General features: G+C 44.1%; 2 protein-coding genes across 5 annotated transcripts; one reads left to right on the top strand and one right to left on the bottom strand.

Moving 5' to 3' along the window:
- The first annotated feature begins 85 nt into the window (after positions 1-85).
- On the top strand, positions 86-12,888 carry DGKA (diacylglycerol kinase alpha). 4 transcript variants are annotated; one of them, XM_074226418.1, is made up of 24 exons: positions 86-192; positions 3,926-4,037; positions 4,468-4,544; positions 4,923-5,055; positions 5,278-5,355; positions 5,785-5,834; positions 6,226-6,300; positions 6,505-6,624; positions 6,776-6,893; positions 7,064-7,152; positions 7,326-7,445; positions 7,683-7,781; positions 8,076-8,147; positions 8,499-8,572; positions 8,724-8,798; positions 9,270-9,355; positions 9,442-9,531; positions 10,223-10,383; positions 10,894-10,958; positions 11,230-11,320; positions 11,609-11,804; positions 11,918-12,038; positions 12,254-12,314; positions 12,596-12,888. In XM_074226418.1, exons 2-24 carry the CDS (start codon positions 3,974-3,976, stop codon positions 12,677-12,679), a joined length of 2,199 nt encoding a protein of 732 aa, XP_074082519.1. In that variant the 5' UTR covers positions 86-192; positions 3,926-3,973; the 3' UTR covers positions 12,680-12,888. The 4 variants fall into 4 exon arrangements, with proteins under 4 accessions (XP_074082519.1, XP_074082517.1, XP_074082520.1 ...); XM_074226416.1 differs by having other exon boundaries at positions 5,275-5,355; XM_074226417.1 differs by having other exon boundaries at positions 106-192; positions 3,959-4,037; positions 5,275-5,355.
- A 96-nt stretch (positions 12,889-12,984) lies between these two features.
- Positions 12,985-17,564, bottom strand: PMEL (premelanosome protein). Its single transcript, XM_074226423.1, has 8 exons — positions 17,237-17,564; positions 16,739-16,900; positions 15,604-16,362; positions 15,174-15,290; positions 14,784-14,868; positions 14,418-14,623; positions 14,226-14,313; positions 12,985-13,208 (listed from the first exon to the last, which is right to left on the bottom strand). Exons 1-8 carry the CDS (start codon positions 17,385-17,387, stop codon positions 13,073-13,075), a joined length of 1,704 nt encoding a protein of 567 aa, XP_074082524.1. The 5' UTR covers positions 17,388-17,564; the 3' UTR covers positions 12,985-13,072.
- Between the last annotated feature and the right edge of the window lie 3,290 nt (positions 17,565-20,854).

Here is a 20,854-nt window from a genome sequence, read left to right as displayed (position 1 = left end):
GAATTGGGGTGGGGGCGAGTCCCGCTAAACTGAAGGGCAGGAGCTAGAGCTGTGTCGTCAGTCTCTGGGCGGCCCTCCGGAGGCCAAGCCCGCCCCGCCTGGCTCCCCAACCCCAGCTCGGGCTCTAGCTCTGGCTCCTAGCACCAGCGCCGGCGCTGCAGCACCCTCCCGCGCTGCCTTACTCTCCTTAAGGTAAACTCCTTAAACCCCTCATTTGCTCCCGGACTCACCTCATCCCCATGGGGAGGGGCTGGAAGTAAGGCCTGCGGGGTGTCTCCAATTGGTACGGCGGGAAACAGTCGGAGAAAAATCCTTCGGACTGGAAAGAATCGGAGGCTAGGGAGGGGAGGATTGAAGACTGGGATATTTGGGGGAAGGGAGTGGAGATCAACCCTTTGGGGGGGGGCAGAAGTGACTGGCTGGGAGGAGTGAACCAAAGTACCTGGTTTCCTTGGTGGGAAGAGCTATGGTGTCCAAGAGTTCCAGGGGTGGGAGTGGGAGCTAATCTACCCCTCTCTCCTAGATCTAGGTCTGAATTTCTGCTCTCCTTCTTCAGGCAGTTCACCCTCCCATCCGTTCCCCCCTTCCACTTGCCGCATTTATAGTTCTCATGAGTCTGTAGTCTATTTCTTACTCTTTTATGGAAGAGAATTAACCTAGTAGGCAAATCACCCCAACTTTTATTTCAATGTTCCCTGAGGGTGAAATGATTTAAAAATCCTTAATCTAAATCTCAGCCTCCTGAGTACCAATTGACAGCTAGGGTAAACCAAAGCATAAAGCCCTTGACTCTTGTCAAGGGGCCTGTACCTCCCAAAGCTGTCATTTACAACCCAGGTGGCCTAGCTCCCAGTCATTCTTTTCCAATGTTCCTTTCTGCAACATTGACTTCTGAGTTCAAGAAGTCTCCCCCGCCTTGAGAGCCTCCCTTAAAGATTGACATCTTGTTTCATATGACAAATTTGTTTCAAACTTCTTGAATTTTTTAAGGAAAAATAATAAATATGAAAATGTTTTGAACATAGCATTGATTTCTTTCAATACCAGCAGCCCTAGGCAAAAGAAGAGTTTAAGAGTCAAAATATAGAGTAATAGAGTGGAGAAAGCACTTAACTTGGAGTCAGAAATCATGGGTTCTAGTCTCTCCACTAGCCAGCTGGAAGATGTATGACCTTGAACACAAGTCACTTAACCTCAATGCCTCAGTTTTCTCAGCTCTAAGTAAAAAGAGGAGGAGTGGGACTAAATGATATTTAAAATCTTTTCCATTTATGACTGACTGACTCCTTTCCTTACCCTGTTGAACCTGGAGAGTCTGGAGAAGGGGGAAGGGAGGGAAGGATGAGTCACAGAATAAGGAGGGCTGCAGACATGCCCTGCCCCTACCCAGGCTTTCGCTTAGACTGGCCCAGCTTGCAATTAATCAAGGGAATGTAACCAGGCAGGGCCAGAGGGACCTCTGTACCCAAATTCCTCGACTCTGTTGTTTCTTACCAGATCCAGGGCTGACAATTCCCAGCCTCTATATGCACACACACATACACACACACACACACACACACACACACACACCACCCATGGCTTCTCTTTCTCTATCCCCTCCTCTTCCCCAAAAAACCAAAAAACTGTCCAAGGTGCCTCAACTAGCTCTTAGAACTTCCAGTTCTAGGGACTAATTCCGCCCCCCATCAACTCTCCTCAAGTCTATGAAATCCCCCTGCATGGGGGAAACTGGAAAAACTGGGAACTTGAGGACCTAGATTATAGACCTTAGCTTTAGCAAGTGCAATCAATTAGATGAATAAGTCCCTTGTTCATTCACTCTTCCCTGCCTTCTTAAGTCTTCTTTGACATAGGTTTTGGTCTTCCCCAATTTGCCAGTTGGGTACCATTGGGAGACAGATTTGGATGGAGTATTTCTAGATTCTTTCATTCTCTGGAGATATTAAAAGAAGTTAATAGAGATAAGGGTGGTAAGACAGCATCACTGGGGGATATAAGGGCTCTTAAGTATGAGGAATGGAGAAATTTAGCATGGTCTTCTATGTAGTGTTGGAGAGTGATAATGTGCTGGGATTTCCTGTTTTATTCTTCCTGGGTTAAGTAGCTTACCTTTCCCATTCTCCTGGCACCCATACAGGTTCTTTCCACCCTTTTGCCCCAGTTTTATCTTCTGAACTGAGACACACACACACACACACACACACACACACAAACACAGAGGGGGAGGGGGAGGGAGAAAGAAACTGCATTTGTTCACCTTTTCCTAATAGTTTCCCCTGTCCCTCTCTCCAGATAGCAGTCCCTGGATATGTAAGGGAGGATGTAGGGATACAACACTGTGGGGAGAGAAATAGAGCCTTATATCTATCTTAGAGAGGAGGAAGGAGAGTTGATGTTTATGGAAGGGAAGTTCATTAACCCAATTCAACCTTTTTAGTTATGACATTATGTCTTGTTAGCTACTGATACCCATTAGCTCTAATGGAAACAGTGGCTCCAAGACTGGGTATATCATGGTCCCTGTTGGGAATAAGAGGCTGCAGGTCCTAGGGGCTTACAAGGAGCCTCTGTGAACTTCAATTCCAGACATTGAGGAGGTGGGGAAAAGGATGAGACATAGAAACTAAGTCAGGGCAGACTGGGGATAAGAATGAGACATAAGAACCAAGACTGGGCAGGCTGAGATGAATAGGGAATCATTTTCCCCTAGGGAAAGGCTGGCTTGAGGTAGGTAGGAGAGAGAAGCAGAGAGGTAAATGAGCATAAATTTCTTTCCACCACAGGAAGGAAAAGAGCCAGGGTCACCCCTGCAGGCTTCAACTGCCTTCCTGGGGAACTACCCCCTCCTTCCTTTACCAAACTTGCCTTAAGACAAGAGAAGAAAGTCCCAGAAACTTCCCCTCGGGGATCCTTTGAAGGAAATATAATCTAGACTCCTATGTCTGCTGCCTTCTCAGCAGTCTAATTCAATTCGATAAGCATTTCTTTCTCTGCAGACACCCAGCTGGGCGCCAGAGATACAATAACAAAAAAGAAAACAGACTGTGCCCTCAGTTCACTCCTTTCTTTTTCCCTAGTGTCAAGTCCAAAGTTGGGAAGGCTAAGACCAGGGGTTCCGAAGACATGTTCAGGCAGGGAAAGATAAGGCCTCCCACCCATCTCCAAGGCTTCCCTAGTTCCATTTTTCCTGAATTTCGGGGAAACTACTTAAGCACCTCCCTTCCCTGCTCACTCAGAGTCCAACGTCTTCTCCCGTACAGCAAGGGGTAGAACAGTGGGTGGAGCTGGGGTCAAGGAATCTGCATCCGCCTCATGATTCAGGGGTGCTGGAGGTTGTCACCCTGCAGATCACCTTGCAGCCTGAGAGCTCTGCAGCTTAGGCTGAACTTGGGACCGAAAGTAGATGGCTCTGTGGTGTGTGTGTGTGTTGTGTGTGTGTGTGTGTGTGTGTGTGTGTGTATGTCTGTCTTTGTGTCAATGTCTGTGTCAGTGTCTGTGTGTGTGTGTGTGTGTCTATATGTCTGTCTTTGTGTCAATGTCTGTGTCAGTGTCTGTGTGTGTGTGTGTGTGTGTGTGTGTGTGTGTTGGGATTGGGGTGGGATCAACCGCTAGGTTGATGGTAGAGCTAGATGGAAGTGTCCTCCATCCTTGGAACAACCAGGGAAATAGATTCTTCTCCAGGGGAAACCCAGGACAAGAGGACTGGCCTTAGAGGAGTGAGAGACACCAGAGCCTGAAAGATAATTAAACATACAGAGGTGAAGGTGGAGGAGTGGTTTCTCCCTGCAGGGCAAGAAGATGTAGACAAAGGAAGGAAAGAGACAAAAGCACTCCCCTATAATTCACCCCTGATTAGACCATCCTATTAGCCAACTTTCCTTCAATAACCCCATCACAACTTCGACTTCATATCCTTCTACAGGAAGCTCAACCTTGGATTCTTCTGCCAATATAGGTAGCAGGCAAAAAGATGTTGAAGAACTGGGGCCCCTTAAGCCCCAAGGACTTTGCCCAACTACAAGAATATATGGAATGTGAGTCTTCTGCTTCATCCCAATCCTGGATTCCCCTATACGATCTCCATTTCCGAATTTGCTTTCCTCAGGACTCCCCTCCCCAACCCAGCCTTTAGTCATCCCAGTAACCTTGAACTGCCCTATGCCGTGATAAGGACATGGGGAAGGAAGCAAATGACAGGGGTTTCAAATCACTGATCCCTTGCTCCCCAAACCTCAAAAATGTTTATAACTACCTATTTCTTGGTTTCTCTGTGTTTCTTTCTCCATATCTCTGTCACTTTGAGTGGCAGAGTCTATTTCTCTATGAACTGCTCTTTTGATGCTATTTCTCTCCATGGGCCTCACTTTCCTTTTTCTGTAAAATGAAGTGGTTGTCTTTAAGGTGTCCTCCAATTCCAAATCCTGACCTGTAGGATCTCCTGATTATACTTATTCTCACCCCCAGATTCAACCAAGAAAGTCAGTGATGTCCTAGCCCTGTTCAATGAAGATGGAGAATTGGCTCAGTACCTCCAAGGAGATGTAAGAAGCATCTGTAAACTGTTCTCTCTACTCCCATCCTCTTCCCTTTGGAATTCCTGATATTACTTCAAGACCTCCAATTTCCAGGGATCATTTCCTATGCCCCACTATTTTGTACCCCTATTCGCAGAATCCGGTATCTTATTGTCTTTGTTCCTCTGGGCCCTCATTTCTCATAGAACTTCCCAATCTCATCCTAGACCTTGCTTTGACTCCAATAGCATTAAGGAATAACATATTGAGTGAAGAAACACATTCTTGAAATAGGTCATTGATCATGGTCCACCCTAAGATACCCCTAAGCTTTACCTTTTCCCTTAACCCATTATTCCTTGTGTTCTGACCAGACCACTGAGGTAATTCCCATTCCTACACTAGTCCATAGGGTATGAAGGGTTTCAGCTCTTCCTGAAAGCCTACCTGGAGGTGAATAATGTCCCCCCACAACTGAGCCAAGCACTTTTTGGATCCTTCCAGACCATGGAGTCTCAGAAACAGGGTGATGAACAAGGTATGAAACTGGGAGTTGGCAACTTGGAAACAAGATCAAATCAATATGGGGTCTGGATTGATTCATCTGATAGTCAATGTCTGTTTAGAGAAGGGAGGGATGATTTAGGCTGTTATATGACTGGAGGGGGCAAAGGTAAAGGAGGGGATGAGCTAAAAAAGGAGTCAGACTTGCTGAATCAGAGGGGATCTCTGACCTCACTGAACTATCCTCAACCAGAAGGAACCCTGATCTGTCTCAATGATGTTTCCTGCTACTTCTCCTTACTGGAGGGGGGAAGGCCAGAAGACAAGCTTGAATGTGAGTCATCACAGCAAGATAAATTTGGGGGGAAAGGTTGGGTTAAGGGAAAAGTTGGGGAGAAAATATTTCCAAACTTCCTTCAACTCTTCCAGGATTTCTAGTCTTATAGAAAGAGATGGCATCCCTAGGAATGAACTTCAGGTCCCTCTTGTCACTCCCTGGTTTCTTCTAGCTTCCTCTTATATAGCTTACTTTTAAGCTTTTTTTTTTTCCATAAGCTTACTCTTATCCTTAGGTATATGTTCATAAATATCCTGGTTCCCACATCTGACTTTTTGGGGGCAATTTCTATGTCTCTCTTGTCTCTTTTTCCCTCAGCACACAACTCTTCAATCAGGGGGGTTTAGGGAAGACTATATGAATGGTCTTCACACAAATTGATCCTAGCTTTCCGTCTTCCCTCCACCCCCCACCCCCAATTCACAGTTACCTTCAAGCTATATGATACAGATAGAAATGGACTTCTGGACAGCTCGGTGAGTTCTGAAGATTAGAGAAGGAGGCGTGGGGTGGGTAATGGATATATTTTTGTCTCTGTTTTTTCTTCTTTGAGCCACCTTCCTTTGTAGGATCCTCAGGTGCAGATGATTTCAGGGAAAGAAGTTGAGTTTTCTGACAGGGTGGTGGAGGGGCTTCTGGCTCCCAGAGGAAAGACATAAAGGGGCATGGGACAAGAAGTAGGAGTTGTCTTCACTCAACTCTTCCTTTAGGCCCTCTAACACTACAAGATTTTCATAGGCAGATAAGATATGGAGGGAGGAGGACCTAGAGATGGAGACTTCAAGTATTATAATCCCCGAAAAAGGACTTAAAGGAAAGTCTACACCTAGTACGGGAGATGAGAGATTTGATCCTGGCTCTTCCTAGGAAGTGGACCGAATTATCACCCAGATGATGCGAGTGGCAAGATATCTGGATTGGGATGTAACTGAGTTGAGACCAGTAAGGCAGTTTTTTTTTCTTTTCCCGTCTCTCTCTGTGCTGTCCTCGTAGACTGGCTCCTAGAGCCTTCTTACGTTTTAAACTTCACTCTGATGAGTATCCTTAATATCTGGGTTGGGCTGAGCTCCTCAAATTGGGAATCTAACCAGTGGGGTCTTGGACACATGAAATCTTTTTTTCTTGGTCCCTTTCTCCAATATGCAGATTCTGCAGGAGATGATGAAAGAGATTGACTATGATGGCAGTGGTACAGTCTCTTTGGCTGAATGGGTACGGGGTGGATCCACCACTGTGCCTCTGCTAGTGCTCCTGGGACTGGAGGTGGTAAGTCAAGGAGAAAGGGAATATGGACTTCCATCTTTCTCCTTCCATCTCAGTGCTCTACCGGGGAGGATTATAACTGCTTTACAAGGAAGTGTTAATAGGGAAAAGGCTTAGATGCCCTATATCCTGATTACTTGTGGTATCCTTCCAGAGCTTGAAGGATGATGGACAGCATATGTGGCGGCTGAAGCAATTTTCCCGTCCAGCTTATTGCAATGTGTGTGAGACAATGTTGCTCGGAATAACCAAGCGGGGACTATCCTGTACCTGTGAGTATACTGGGAAACAGAGTGGGAGGTAGGAATAGTCTTTGAATAATAGAAAACAAAGAGTTGTGCTTGTGATAAGTAAGTGACCTGAAAAGAGAGCTCAGAGTGGGTTGGGGACTCCAGCTTGGGCTGAGATATTCCCCTCACCTTAATTTTTTTCTCTCTCCCAGTTTGTAAATTCACAGTTCATGAGCGCTGTGCCAAGAAGGCCTCACCCTGTGAAGTCAGCACCTATGCCAAGTCTAAGAAAGATACTGGTGTGAGTGACCCTTGACCTCAATCTCAGTGTTTTCATTATCCCTCCCCATCCCACTTTTTGGATTTCTCTGGGGGTTGGGTTATTTCTCCTCCCCTTCCTAGGAAGAAGGGGTAACCTAACCCAGATGTTATTCAGGTTCCTTGAGCCATCAGGTAATTCCCCACTCCCTCAAGGCCCAGACCCATGTGTGGGTTCGTGGAGGCTGTGACTCTGGGCGCTGTGACCGTTGTCAAAAGAAGATCCGGAATTTCCAAAGCCTGTCAGGACTGCATTGTGTGTGGTGCCATTTCCAGGTCAGAAAGAGACCCTTTCCTCCAGTCCTTCCCATCTTCCCAGCATTCCTGGATTCTCCTCAATTTCTTGTCCACAGACTCCCTCCCTAAGTAACCCTTTCCCTCAGTCCCTCTCCTTAGACTTTTCTCACTGTAATATCCCCAGACTCCTACCACAATTCTTCTATCACTTTTCTCTTCTCTGAGTTGGAAGGTCATAGGATAATTCCTCCATTCATGGTCCCTCTTACTTCCTAGATCCATGAGGACTGCCTTTCAGCCATGAGCCCTGAATGTGACTGTGGGATGCTCCGTGATCATATCCTGCCTCCCTCAACCATCTATCCTTGTATCCTGGTAAGCACTTAAGATAGACAAGATAGATTGGAAAGAAAACCTATAGAATCTCCCACACTCTGTAGAGGCCCCCTCCTAGACTTCCCACAAACTTCATAGCTCCCCTAGGGAATACCTGTAGATGCCAGAGAGAGCCTATCCCTCTTGCCCATTTCTTTAGGGTTCAGACCAGGCAGATACCCATCTGTGGCTGAAAAATAGTGAAGGCTCCACAAAGTGGACGAAGCAGGGACAAAAATACCCATACACGAAATTCAACCTTCCTCTCTTCTGTTTACCTCTGCCTCTGAACAGGACCGCCAGAACTTGAGCTCCAGGAATGTTGACGAATTACAGCATTTGGTCCCTGATGGGCAGGCCCTGCGGGTACAGGCAGCAGTGCCTGGGCATCATGGTGGGGGAAAGCTTGGGATACTAGGATGACTGGGCCCTGAACTGGGGGCAATGAAAGCTGGGGAAAATACAGGGAATACAACCTGGTCCCCAGATCCTCATCCCTACTGGTAATGGGCAAAGAGGAAAGGGGAAAAGAAGGCATCTCTGAATGAATTCCTAGTCCCTGCCTTCTGCCTCCCCCTCCCCCTCAAATGTTTTGTAAATCTTAAAGCTCTCTATTAATGTGAATTATTGTTGTTATCATTATTAATCTTTGGACCAAATTTGGCTCTTATATAATATCCCTACCTCATTTTTATTGCTTCTTCTTCTTCTCAACAGATTATCCCAGTCCCCAACACACACCCACTTCTTGTCTTTGTGAACCCCAAGAGTGGTGGGAAGCAGGGGGAAAGGTAAGTGTAAATAAGAAAAGAGATGGATTCAGGAAATGCTGCTATAAAAAGTGAAAGGGGTCTGCCAAGGGATTAGATTAGAGAATTGTTCCTGTAGAGGATAGGAAAAATTATTCTATGAATCTCAGCACCTTTACTCTTACAAATCTAGGGTACTTCGAAAGTTTCAGTACCTGCTGAACCCACGACAGGTTTACAACCTTGCAAAGGGGGGTCCCGAACCAGGGTGAGTATAGGAATAATGTGAGCTTAGTCAATGTGTGTGTGTTATATGTGTTTGTTAAAGAAAGCAGGGATGAATATGTGGGAAGATTGGGAAACCTGGGCTGAGCCTGAGGGGCTGGAATTCAGAATAGAACCTCTAGAACTGTCTCTTGAACTGTCTTCTTTTCTCTTCCCTCTATACCTTTAAACACAAAAATTGATATCTTTTCCTGTACTAAGATCTCTAGGGTTTCTCCAGTTGCCAATAAGTCCCTTTTAAAGCCTGTTCTCTTTATACAATTTTAAATTCTTCCCTTTCTCTGCTATCAATCTGAATTCAATTCTCCTTATGATGAACAAAACCCTGGAGTGACATGGTAGAGGAGGGAATGAGCAAGAAAAATTTTCATTGAGTCTGGGAGTCTAGGAAATAGGGTCCATCCTACCTTATTTATTATCATGACCCCCTCTTCCTTTTCTTCCTCTATCTCAGACTCAAGTTCTTCAAGGATCTCCCAGATTTCCGAGTGCTAGTATGTGGAGGAGATGGCACAGTAGGCTGGATTCTGGATGCCATTGGTCAGTGTTAGGGGAGAGGCATGGGGGCCAAGGGATTTGGTGGTTTTCCTGAGTTTACTCTCAACTCCTATTTCTTCTGTCTCCAGACAAGGCAAACTTCCCCAACCCACCACCAGTGGCTGTGCTTCCCCTTGGCACAGGGAATGACCTAGCTCGATGCCTAAGATGGGGAGGAGGTGAGTGTCATTGGTGGGGGTAGGGAGGAGAAGATTACAAAAAGAACCTAAAGGAAAAAAGAACCTAGGAGACTAAAAGGATCTTGAAAAATGTGGTATGGATGGGGAGGTAGTGCCATAGAAGAGAATAAAAATCTTTTACCAGATTGTTCACCATTATGGGGAGTGGGGAGGGAAGTAGAAAAATCTGGAACTCATACATTTGCAAATGGATGAATGTTGAAAACTATCTTGGCACGTAATTGGAAAAATTAAATAAATTTTGATAGAGAATAAGGCTATAATTAAGAAATTTAGGGAACTTTAAAAGGCTGCAGGAGCTAGTTTTCTGTTCCTTGCTCTCCCACCCATGTGAGCCATCATTCTCAAGGTTCACAGAGATAAGGATTCAGGAAGGTGTTAGAGCTGAGAATGATTCCAATAGAGAAACTATCATATTTGAGAAGAGAAATGCTAGTCAGGCTAAAGCATTGGGGGGAAGGAAAGTGGGGGGGGGGGTGCTGAAATATGATAACTAGAGAAAACTTTGCCAATCCTCTACTTCCATGACACCACATCTATGCATGTATGCAAATAATGGACCATGAACTCCTGAAGAATCAAGGTGAGACATTCCCTGGTAATTGGTTGAACCTGAAGGCCTGTGAAGTTTCTGTTCAATCGCCTCTCCTTTCTCCCCTTCTTCTTCCAGGTTATGATGGAGAGAACCTGGGGAAGATACTCAAAGACCTAGAGTTAAGTGACACAGTATATATGGATCGATGGTCTGTGGAGGTGATTCCTCTTGACCCCAAGGAGAAGAGTGATCCAGTCCCTTACCACATCATCAACAACTACTTCTCCATTGGTGTGGTCAGTGGGCTTTGCATTTTTTTGGAAGAGAATGGGTGGGTTGCTCAAATCATTATTAATGAAGGATACAGAAAGGGAATAAGAAGCTTAAGAGAAATTTTAGAGCCCCATTGAAATAATTCAGGGAATGGTACTGTGCTTTCACAGACAATTGAGTTATTGGGATCATTGGCATCTAAGAATTAGGTCATTGGGGCGGCTAGGTGGTGTAGTGGATAAAGCACCGGCCTTGGAGTAAGGAGTACCTGGGTTCAAATCCAGCCTCAGATACTTAATAATTACCTAGCTGTGTGGCCTTGGGCAAGCCACTTAACCCCATTTGCCTTGCAAAAAAAAAGGAAAAAAAAAGAATTAGGTCATTGTGCAGTCACTCCCTCTTCCCCTCCCCTCCCCTCCACTAATAGCAGTTAAATAATAATATTCCTAGCTGTGGTTTCTTAGGACATTGAGCTAGTTGTAGGGGAGGAGGGGATCTTCGGGACTTTATATCTTTTTGTCTTCCTCACCCAGGATGCTTCTATTGCTCATCGATTTCATATCATGAGAGAAAAATATCCTGAGAAATTCAATAGCAGGTGAGAGAGGTCTGGGAATATTGGGTATGGAATAGACAGAACAATGGAGGGGTCCAGACTTTGGCTGCTGTCCGTGTCCTTAGGCCAAACAAAACAGTGAATGCACTGAGTGGACATCTTCCTACCCTCAAACTCCCTTGTACCTCTTAAGACTGGAGATGGAGTGCTCTCTCCTCTCCTCTGCCCCCTTGCCCTCCCACAGGGCCTATGTAACCTGGCCTATGTAACCTGCTCCCTCCCCCCCTGGGCCTGGGGTGTGGGGCTGAGGCAGGATGAAGAACAAGCTGTGGTACTTGGAATTCGCCACATCTGAGTCCATCTTCTCCACATGCAAAAAGCTGGAAGAATCTGTTTCAGTGGAGGTGAGGATGGGACATTTTCCAAATATGACCTGACCCTCACAGCCAAAAGACATATCCCAACTGCTCCCATATTTCTTTCACTTTCTTATATATACTTTCTGATATTTCCTCTTACCTTCACCCAATTTTCCAACCAAACTCTTCCCAGCCCATCCCATCAACAAAGTATCCAGTGTTTAGGGTGGGGCCCAGTCATGGGGAGGGATTGGGGAAGGAGTCCAGGACCTTAAAAGGAAAAGAAATGGGAGCATGTGCTCCAGAGTTCTCTCATTTCTTCACTTGCCCCAGATCTGTGGGACACCTTTGAAACTGAGTGACCTATCCTTGGAGGGCATTGCAGTGCTAAATATTCCCAGCATGCATGGAGGCTCTAACCTCTGGGGAGACAAAAAGCGACCCTCCAAAGACCCCCAGGGGTTAGATTTGGACTCTGTGCCTCCTGAAGCAATCACCAACCCTGAAGCCCTGAAAACCTGTGTGCAAGGTGAAAGGGACCTTGGGAAGGTTATGGGTCACCTGGCCAAACTGGGGGTGAAGTTGAATGCCCTTTTAACAGGACCCTGTTTCTTCTTATGCTCTCCCCTCAACTCTCCCCAGATCTGAGTGACAAGCGGCTGGAGGTGGTAGGACTAGAGGGAGCAATTGAGATGGGTCAGATATATACCAGGCTGAAGAATGCTGGGCACCGGATTGCTAAATGCTCCCAAATTACTTTTCGGTAAGGAACATTCAGAGTTTAGTGGCAGGAGGAGAAGGGAGGGATGCAGGCATCTCAGAGGGAAGGTGAGAATGGAATGATTCAAAGTCCTTAGACCCTTCTCAGGTGAATTAGGGCCCACCATCCCTGAAGGTTAAACTGGGGGAGATCCGTATGTTAAGTTATATCTTCTCCTTCCTCTCCCCTCCATACCAATCTGCCCTGGACTGCCACAGGACTAGAAAAGCCCTTCCCATGCAGATCGATGGGGAACCCTGGATGCAGGCACCATGTACTGTGAGTTCTTCCCAAAATCTAACTCTGTAAGATTCTCTAGTCCCTGAACTTTCACCCCATTGTCATTCAGGTTTTGATCTTGTATATGGTAAATATTTTCTCTGAGCTTCCAACCCAAATCATTTCTTCCCAAGCCCCCTACTCCACTATTTCTAAGATAAGTACTTTTTTAATGATCCTGGAAGGCCACATCTAGACCTAGACCCCACAGAATTTCCTTGAAGCTTAACCCTTAGCTCACCAGCTTTCTTCACTATGAACCTGGGCTCTTTGCCTTTCAGATCCAGATCACCCACAAGAATCAGATGCCAATGCTTATGGGCCCCCCTCCACGCTCTTCCAACTTCTTCAATCTTTGGTCCTAAGGGGAGGGCCCCTCAGCCTCTATCCTCCACTTCCTTGGGCTCTCCCTCTATATCTATGCTACCATCCCTGCTCCTCCTTTGGTGAGCTTGGGTGGCATTCTTCCCTTCACAGTATTTATTGTCCCATTCAGCTTTTCTTCCTGCCCAACACACACACACACATTGAAAGTGCCTCATCTGAATAAAATGGTTTGGTTTTTCACTATACTGTATTGTGTTAATTGAGGAAGTAGGAGGTTTGTTCTACTCCTACTCTTCATTCCCACTCTGCTTTGGGTTGTTGTTGGATAAAAAGAGACCCAGTGTTGTGTTCAAAGTATTTAATTCAGGTAATGGCAGGGCAGCTATGGGGAAAGAGAAGGGAGGGGAAAATCTAGACCATCCTTTTCAGTCTCAGACCTGATGCCCATTGAGGAGGGGGCTACTTTCTCCACTGGGACTTGGAGAGAAGGAAGGGGGCAGTCTCAGCCAGTGAACAGTACGTTGAGGCAGCCAAGATTGAGGAAAAGCTGAGCCCCATTTCATCCGCCTGGAGTGAAAGGATGAAACGGTGATCAGCAGGGATGGAAAGTCTTAAAGTTGCCCTGATCAGCCCTACTGGGATTAGCATGTATTTAGTCCCAAAGAAAGGAATATATGACCCATTTTCAAAGTGTCTTACCATCATAAAGTTCCACTTACCATCATAAAGTTCTACCTCTCTTATTATGGGGACAAATCTCCTTTTAAAGCCTAGTTCAGAGCCCAAAAACCTCTGGGAAACCTCACACTAACCATCCTGTTCTTTGTTTTTCCCCTCAAAAATATAATGAATGCTTTTCCCCCTTGGTGGGAAGGACCTCTATGGGAGGAAGAGGGACAACAGACTCTAATATAATAATACATTTGTATAGTACTTCATGGTTCTGAAGTTCTTTCTATAAATTCTCACCTGATCTCATAATAGTCCCTTAAAGAAATAGTACAAGTTGTCAATTTCTATTCTAGAAAGAATTTAGAGCTGGAAGGGACCTCAGATTTCATTTAGTTCAGAGGTTCTTAACCTGGGATCTGTAAACTTGTTTTGAAAAATGTTTTGGTAATTTTCAATATGACTGGTTTCTTTTGTAGTCCTATGTATTTTATTTTTTACAATTGAAAACATTGTTCTGAGATCCATATGTAAAAATGCTTCATCAGATGCCAAGTGAATACCTCATGTTACTGAAGGAGGGGAAGAGACAAGTGCCCCAGGTCATACAACTTGTAAGTTGGCAGATCCAGGATAGAAATTTTCACCACTGCATCATACTTCTAAATATTATGGAAGAGGAAAATGAAATTCTAAGTTGGGCCCAGGGTCACACAACTCCTAAGTGGAAGAGCTTGGAAAAGATGGTTCTTCTAACTCCAAAGTCTAGAGTCCCTTAAACTATGGCAAGAAGACTATAGGAAGACTGGTTGAATCTCAAGACCTACTTTCTGTTATCTCTATGGAGGACAGAATGATTGGGAAGGGTTGAAACAATAGCAGGCAGGCTAGTACGAGGAAGAAGAGGCACCTTACCTGTACATTAGAGATGCCAGGGCTATTGCCACTATAGCCAGCATAATGCCTACCAGCAGTGGAGCTTTCTGGGTGCCTGCCTCCTGTCCTGTGAACACAGCCCCAGGAATCCTCACTTGTTAATATTTCTCTCTCCTTGAAACTTCCTACCAACCACAACCAATATCACTCCACCTTCCCTCATATACCTACTTGGAATTATGAGTTGAGTGCTGGCCATAACCAGGCTATTGGTATCAGCCAGAGATACATTTAGACAATAGATTCCTGCACCTCCCTCTAGAACTTGGTGCAGTACCAGCTGACAGTCTGGACTGGATACTACAGGCTGACAGAGCTTCTGGACAGGGAGCTGGCACCCTGGAGATGAGATCTCTGTGCAAACTTCCTCCGGCAGTCTGAATATGGAGAATGGAGGAGGGATGGGGGAAGAAAGTCAGTTTATTCCAGGGAACTTAGGAGAAAGATGGCAAAGAAAATAAGTACTATTAATGAGGACTGGTGAGTTCCTGAAATTAAACATTCCCAGGAGACAATGTTCTCTCCAAGACCACTCACCCGCCTTGGCAGGATACAGTGAGCTCAATGGCATCTCCCTCACTGACAGGCACAGCTTGCAATATTTCAGCACTCTCAATGCCCTCTGTAGAGATGGACAATCTTAGAGTTTATAATGGAAAAACCTTGGAGGTCATCTACAACTCCAAGGAAACTAAAATTCAGAGAATCAAGTTACTACTCCAATTCTATCCGGTTTGGAGAGAAACTGCTGATTCCTCCAAATAAGGCTCCATTGTCTGAGTGTCCCTTGAACTCCCGAGTTGGCTCAGAGCCCCAGAATTTTTGTGGAGATCTTGCCAACATGCCTTTCCCTCTCAAGGCTTTGGGAGACTATTGCCTACCTTCTGTCGCTTTCCAAACCCTCCCAAATAAAATGACAGGACTCACGGACGATGTCAAACATAAGAGCAAAGGAGCCAAATCGATACAGGACGCAATCCAGAGGGGTCTGGCGCTTCACCAGTGGCAAGATAGCTGTGCCAGCAGAAGGCAGGGTTGATAATCCTTTAACATATATAATGAGAAAAGAAGATTATGGGGAAAAAAATGGTTCCAGAGTATTTCTAACTAGGGTCAGCTAAACCAGATGTATTAGCTAGTTGGGGTGGACATTTGGGAGAATTGGGGGTCATATGTCAAGGGCTGGGACATTTTTACACATTTAAATATGAAACAATAGCATATAAATGAAATATAAATCCTCATGCAGAATAATTCATCCCCTCCTTTTCCATTTTGATTCTAGGAACCAGCTGGTATCTCCCCATGGCAGGTACAGGGAAAATTCCCAAGATTATTGAATCCCAACTATACCCACCTGTTGTTTCAGGGAGGTTGGTGACTTCTGGTCTTAAAGAAGTAGTAGAAACAGTTGTAGGTACCTCTGAGGTGCCCTCTACAGGAACAGCTGAGTTGGTGCCTGAGTTTGCCATGATCATATCAGAGGTACCCATGGACTCCTCACTTTGCCCTATTCCTGTTGTGTTCCCTATTACATCTGCAACTGAAGTCCCCTCACCTGTGTTACTAGTTGGTGGTGCAATTGACGTTTCCCCTGGAGTGGTACCTGGGAACTCGGAAGTTGGCACCTCTCCAACTGTGGTCCCAGAGATCTGTATGGTTTGTGCTTCCCTGGCAGTGGTGCCAGGGACTACTTCAGTTGTTACCTCAGTGCCTATGGAACTAGAGGCAACTGTAGTTGAAACCTCTCCAGAAGTGGAACCAGGGACTTCTGAAATTATTCCTCCAGCTGTGGTGTCCAAGGGCTGAGTGGTTGGGGGAACAGTGCCTGTAGCAGGAGAGGTCCTGCAGGTTAGGGGAATGGCAGCTTCCAAAACCACCTGGACAGTGACTGGGCCAGGCACCTGGTATGTGTGAGTTACAGTGGGTACTCGGGAGATTAGGGTCCCACTGCCATCTCCAAAATTCCAAGTGTAGGATAGGTCAGCCTGGGACAAATAGCTGCTAGGATCATGGAGCTGGAGGTTGAAGATCAAGGGTTGGTTCCTCAGAAAGTGCCTCTCTCCTCCATCCAGGGCCTGAAGCTGTGACACACTCACAGAGAATGGAACTTGGTCTGGGAATGGGGTCAGAAAGGGTAAGATTCAGGAGGGCCCTTTCTTCCCCCCACCCCTCCTTCATCCCCTATATTCAGACTGCTTGAAGAAGTTTTTCCTGGCTCCTCCCACTACCCCCACACTCTCTGGACCTGAACGGCCAGAATTATAGGAGATTCCATTTCTATAACTATTAAATTTCCTTATCTATATCAACTCTTCACTAACCCTTTATCCTCACATTTTCTACAATCATACAAATTCCCTAACTCAGTCCCCTCAACAAAATATTTCCCTAACCCATTCCCAGTACTTTCTTATCTCTATTGGACCCAATTCCTTCCTAGACTTCTTGCCTATTTTTGTCACATTCCTGATTCTATCCTTTGTTCCTACCAGTGAGGGTGAAGGTAGACAAGCCTCTGGCAATGGGTATATAACTCCGAGGTCCTCGATGATGATAAACTGTCACCTCCATGGTATGGGGACCTGTAACTACTCCAAGTGTCTCAATGCTCAGTTTGGACACTGGGCCTCCCAAAACTTGCCAATACTTCCCTATAGTTAAGGTAGAGAGGAAGAATAGGGACTGTGAGTATGTGACCCAGAGAGGACAGAGGTACATATCAAGATGGGGTCAAAGGTGAAGATTGGAAATGTCAAGAGAGAGCAAAAGATGATACTAGCAGAATGTTCAGATGAGTACTAAGTGGTAAAAGTACAAAGTCAAGATACGGAACCACGGAAGGGGTAAATACCAGGATTAAAAGAGCAGAATATATCCAAGGGAATGGAGACAAGGATTATGATGATCACAGAGGTAAAGAAAGTCCATAACAATAAGAGGAAGGATTTGGAATGTATTGACAGGGTTCAGAGAAGATAGTTTCTTACCCCAAGTGCTCCAGACATAGATGAAACTCCTATGAGGTCCAGCCTCAGATGGGCAGGGTTGCCCATCAGGGAAGACACAGGCAGCATCAGAAACTTGAGGATAAACAGGTTGTCCACTCCATACCTGACTTCCTGAAAGAAATATGATCATCTTTGAAACTTAATGTCTTCTTTATTCTAATTCCAATCACTAACCAAGAAAATGGTTACTATAGGCATTGACTGAGAAAAGAGAAGCCAATGATTGAGTGAGGCAGCATTCTAGCTATGTGGAGTATTTTATCAAATCTGTGAGAATATTAGGGGCAGTTCACAGAAGGCCTACTAGGAGACATTCTCAAGCACAATGAGAGGTTCCTTACCATTGATGGTACCATTACCAGCCCAGATAATATGCCCATTGGGCAAGACCTGCTGACTTGGGGGGAAGTGCAAGATGATAGAGAAGGAAACATAGGCACCAGTCAGAGTCGGAGCATCATTGCTGACCTCCAAGGTCACCTGTCCTCCTGGAAAAGGAAAGAGCAATAATTAGAATCTTGACACCTGCAAGTCCCTTTTCATCTTATGGTTTATCTTTTAATCCTACTTCTAAATCTGCTTTTTTTCCCTCATCATTTTCCTAATTCTACCTCTCTCTATCTGTTCCAAATACTATCTCTTACCTCTCCAGTGGTCAGGACCCTGAATTCCAGCATCAATCCATTCTGGATACAGATTTGAGTGCCAGACATCAGTCTGAGGCTGATTTCTGACATCTTTCCAATTTGGTTCACTTGGCTCTAAAAAGAATAAACCACAAGAAATAGAGTTAATAATCCTCCCCTTTTGGAAACATGTAGTAGTAACAGCAACAGCAGCAGCAGCAGCAGCAGCAGCAGTAGAGTTAGTAGTAAATAGAAGTAGTGGCAGCAGTAGCAATACCAGCAATGGCAGTAGCAGTTATAATAATAATAGAAGTAGTAAGAGTAATAGCAATAGTAATAGAAGTAGCAGCAGTAATATTAATAATAGTAATAGTAATATAAATAGTAGTACTACTACTAGTAGTTTTAGTTTGTTTTATATAATATATATATATATACATATATATACATATATGTATATATATATATAGTTTGTTTGTTTGGACCTGTGATTTTGATGACATTGAAACATCCTATATTGATATAGCTCTGCAACTCATATTTGAGTAAGAAACCACCCCTTTCTTACCTGGAGCACTAAGAAATTAGGTAGCTAGTCCATGATCACATAACTAGTATGTGTCTGGTTTTTTTTTTTTGTTTTTTTAGGTTTTTGTAAGGCAAATGGGATTAAGTGGCTTGCCCAAGGCCACACAGCTAAGTAATTATTAAGTGTCTGAAATTGGATTTGAACCCAGATACTCCTGACTCCAGGGCCAGTGCTTTATCCACTAGGACACCTAGTTGCCCCAGTATGTGTCTGAAAAAGGATTTTTGAACCCATTTTCCTGATTCTAAGATCAGCTCCTCTATTTACCATGCCCAGATGCTTTTAGGGGATGAATGCTATGTTGCTATAGATTAGAAAGAACACGGTGGGAGGGGGAAGAGTCCTTAGCTGGATGAATCTGATGGGACACCCCATTCTCTGTTCTAAATTTCTAAATCTCTATGGAAAACAAAGACATCAGATCAGGGCTGAGCCTGCTGCAGATGGGTGAGCTCAATGGTTTCCAATTTTGGGCAAGTGGATCAAGACCTTTAACACACAGACTGAATGAATATTCAGTAGGCCTGGGGTTAAATCCTACCTCTGATAGTACCTATGGACTCTTGGACCTCAGTTTCCTTATCTGAAAATGAGGGGGTTGTACTGTATTGCCTCTAAGTTCCCTTTCAGCTCTAAAAAACTACAGTCTTATGAAAAATGTTGCATAGATTTATTGATCATTACATTTCAACTGTATATAGATGCTTTTATTTATAAAATATAAATTAATTTTAAAATGTTACTGTATTCATAGTAACTTTTTGAATTTTTTTTCAATAAATGGATACTTATAATACAAGTGCTACCATATGAGGGAATTGTAAAATGTTCTTGATGTGAAAAAAAGAAACAATCAAACGGAGAAAGAAACAAAGAAAAGACTATATGACAAAATGTTCACATCCTTTGATCCAGAGATTCCACTATTAGACTTATTTACCACAGCAGTCACTGAAAAAAGAAAGATCCCACATTCACCAAATATTTAAAGATGAGTACTTTGTGTTGGTGAAAAACTAAATCAAAGTATATATCTTATTAACTGCTGGAAGACTAAATGTTACGTTTACAATTTAATAAATGGATGGAATATTGATGTTTTTAAAAATGACCTACACAATGATGCAGAGAAGAATGGAAAGACTTACAAACTAATGCATATTAAATTAATCAGAGTCAAGAAAATAATATATATAATTTCTACAACAATGTTAATGGAAAGAACAATCACAAATGAGAGTATCAAAAATATAAAGATCAAACATGGCCCTAAAGAAGAGATAGGAGAAGACATCTTCCCTCACTTCTTTCTAGAGATGCAGGAGTCCAGAGGTGTAGAACATTGCATATATTGTGAGATTTTACATATATATGTGTATATATATATATATATATATACACACACACACACACACACACGTATGTTTTTGTCATGCTAATTTTTCCTCTTTTTTCATGAAAAAATATTTGTTTTATGGTATGGTTCTTTGGAAGGGGAAGGAATATAGGGAGAAGTTTAAGTGATGAAAAACAAAATGTATTAATATTTTTTAAAATCTATCCTTATACTAAAAAAGATAAAGAACTATTGAATTAGCTGTTAGAAGAGATGGGGTTTCCTGACTTTCCAAGATTAGGAGGAACAACAAGGGCAAAAAATGGGCTGAGGACTTGAGATAGAGGGAAGAAACTTAGAATTATCTTACAGAGTATCTCATTGCTAGGATAAAAGGAGTAATAGGATCTCCCCTTCTCCTTTCTCCTCCCCACTCTCTAGCCCTTATTGTAGCTTTTGATATTCCAGACCAACCCCATTTTCCAGTCACGAGGTCCCAATCCCCCAGCAGATCCTTTTCATGTGATTCTCAGCTGAGACCCCCATGCCTCCTATCCTTAGCCCCCAGAGTAGAAGGCAGGGACAATAGGCCCTCTTTCCACACCCAAAGGCTTTGGGGGTTCTTTTTTGACCTTTTGATCTCGTATAATTCTGTCTTTTCCCAGATATCTGCTCCTTCACATCAATGTCCCTAAAATGCCAAGTACCAAAAGAGCTATGACCTTTAGGGATGATCTATTTCTCCTTCAAAAACCCTGATTTGATTTATCTCATTCCCTTTGGAGTCTTAAAACTTGAGCCACAAGCATGCCAAAATTTGACTCCTCTTCATGAGATGTTTCAGTTTATCTTTGCCACATTTCTAGAGGGAAGGCTATCTAGTCTAAATGATTAACTTCTCCTAAATAGATCCAGGAAGCCTGGGGAATTGGCAAGATTATCCAGGAGCCAAGGCTAGGAGATAGTCCCAGTTCAAACTGCCCATTCTTTCCCATCCTCCCAACACATTATACTTATTTTCATACTCACCATCAGCAGCTACTGTA

The sequence above is a fragment of the Macrotis lagotis genome, chromosome 2, assembly GCF_037893015.1.
Source record: "Macrotis lagotis isolate mMagLag1 chromosome 2, bilby.v1.9.chrom.fasta, whole genome shotgun sequence".
NCBI classification, from domain to species: domain Eukaryota; kingdom Metazoa; phylum Chordata; class Mammalia; order Peramelemorphia; family Peramelidae; genus Macrotis; species Macrotis lagotis.
The sequence above is the reverse complement of the archived record's forward strand: the minus strand, read 5'-3'. Positions and strand labels throughout refer to the sequence as shown.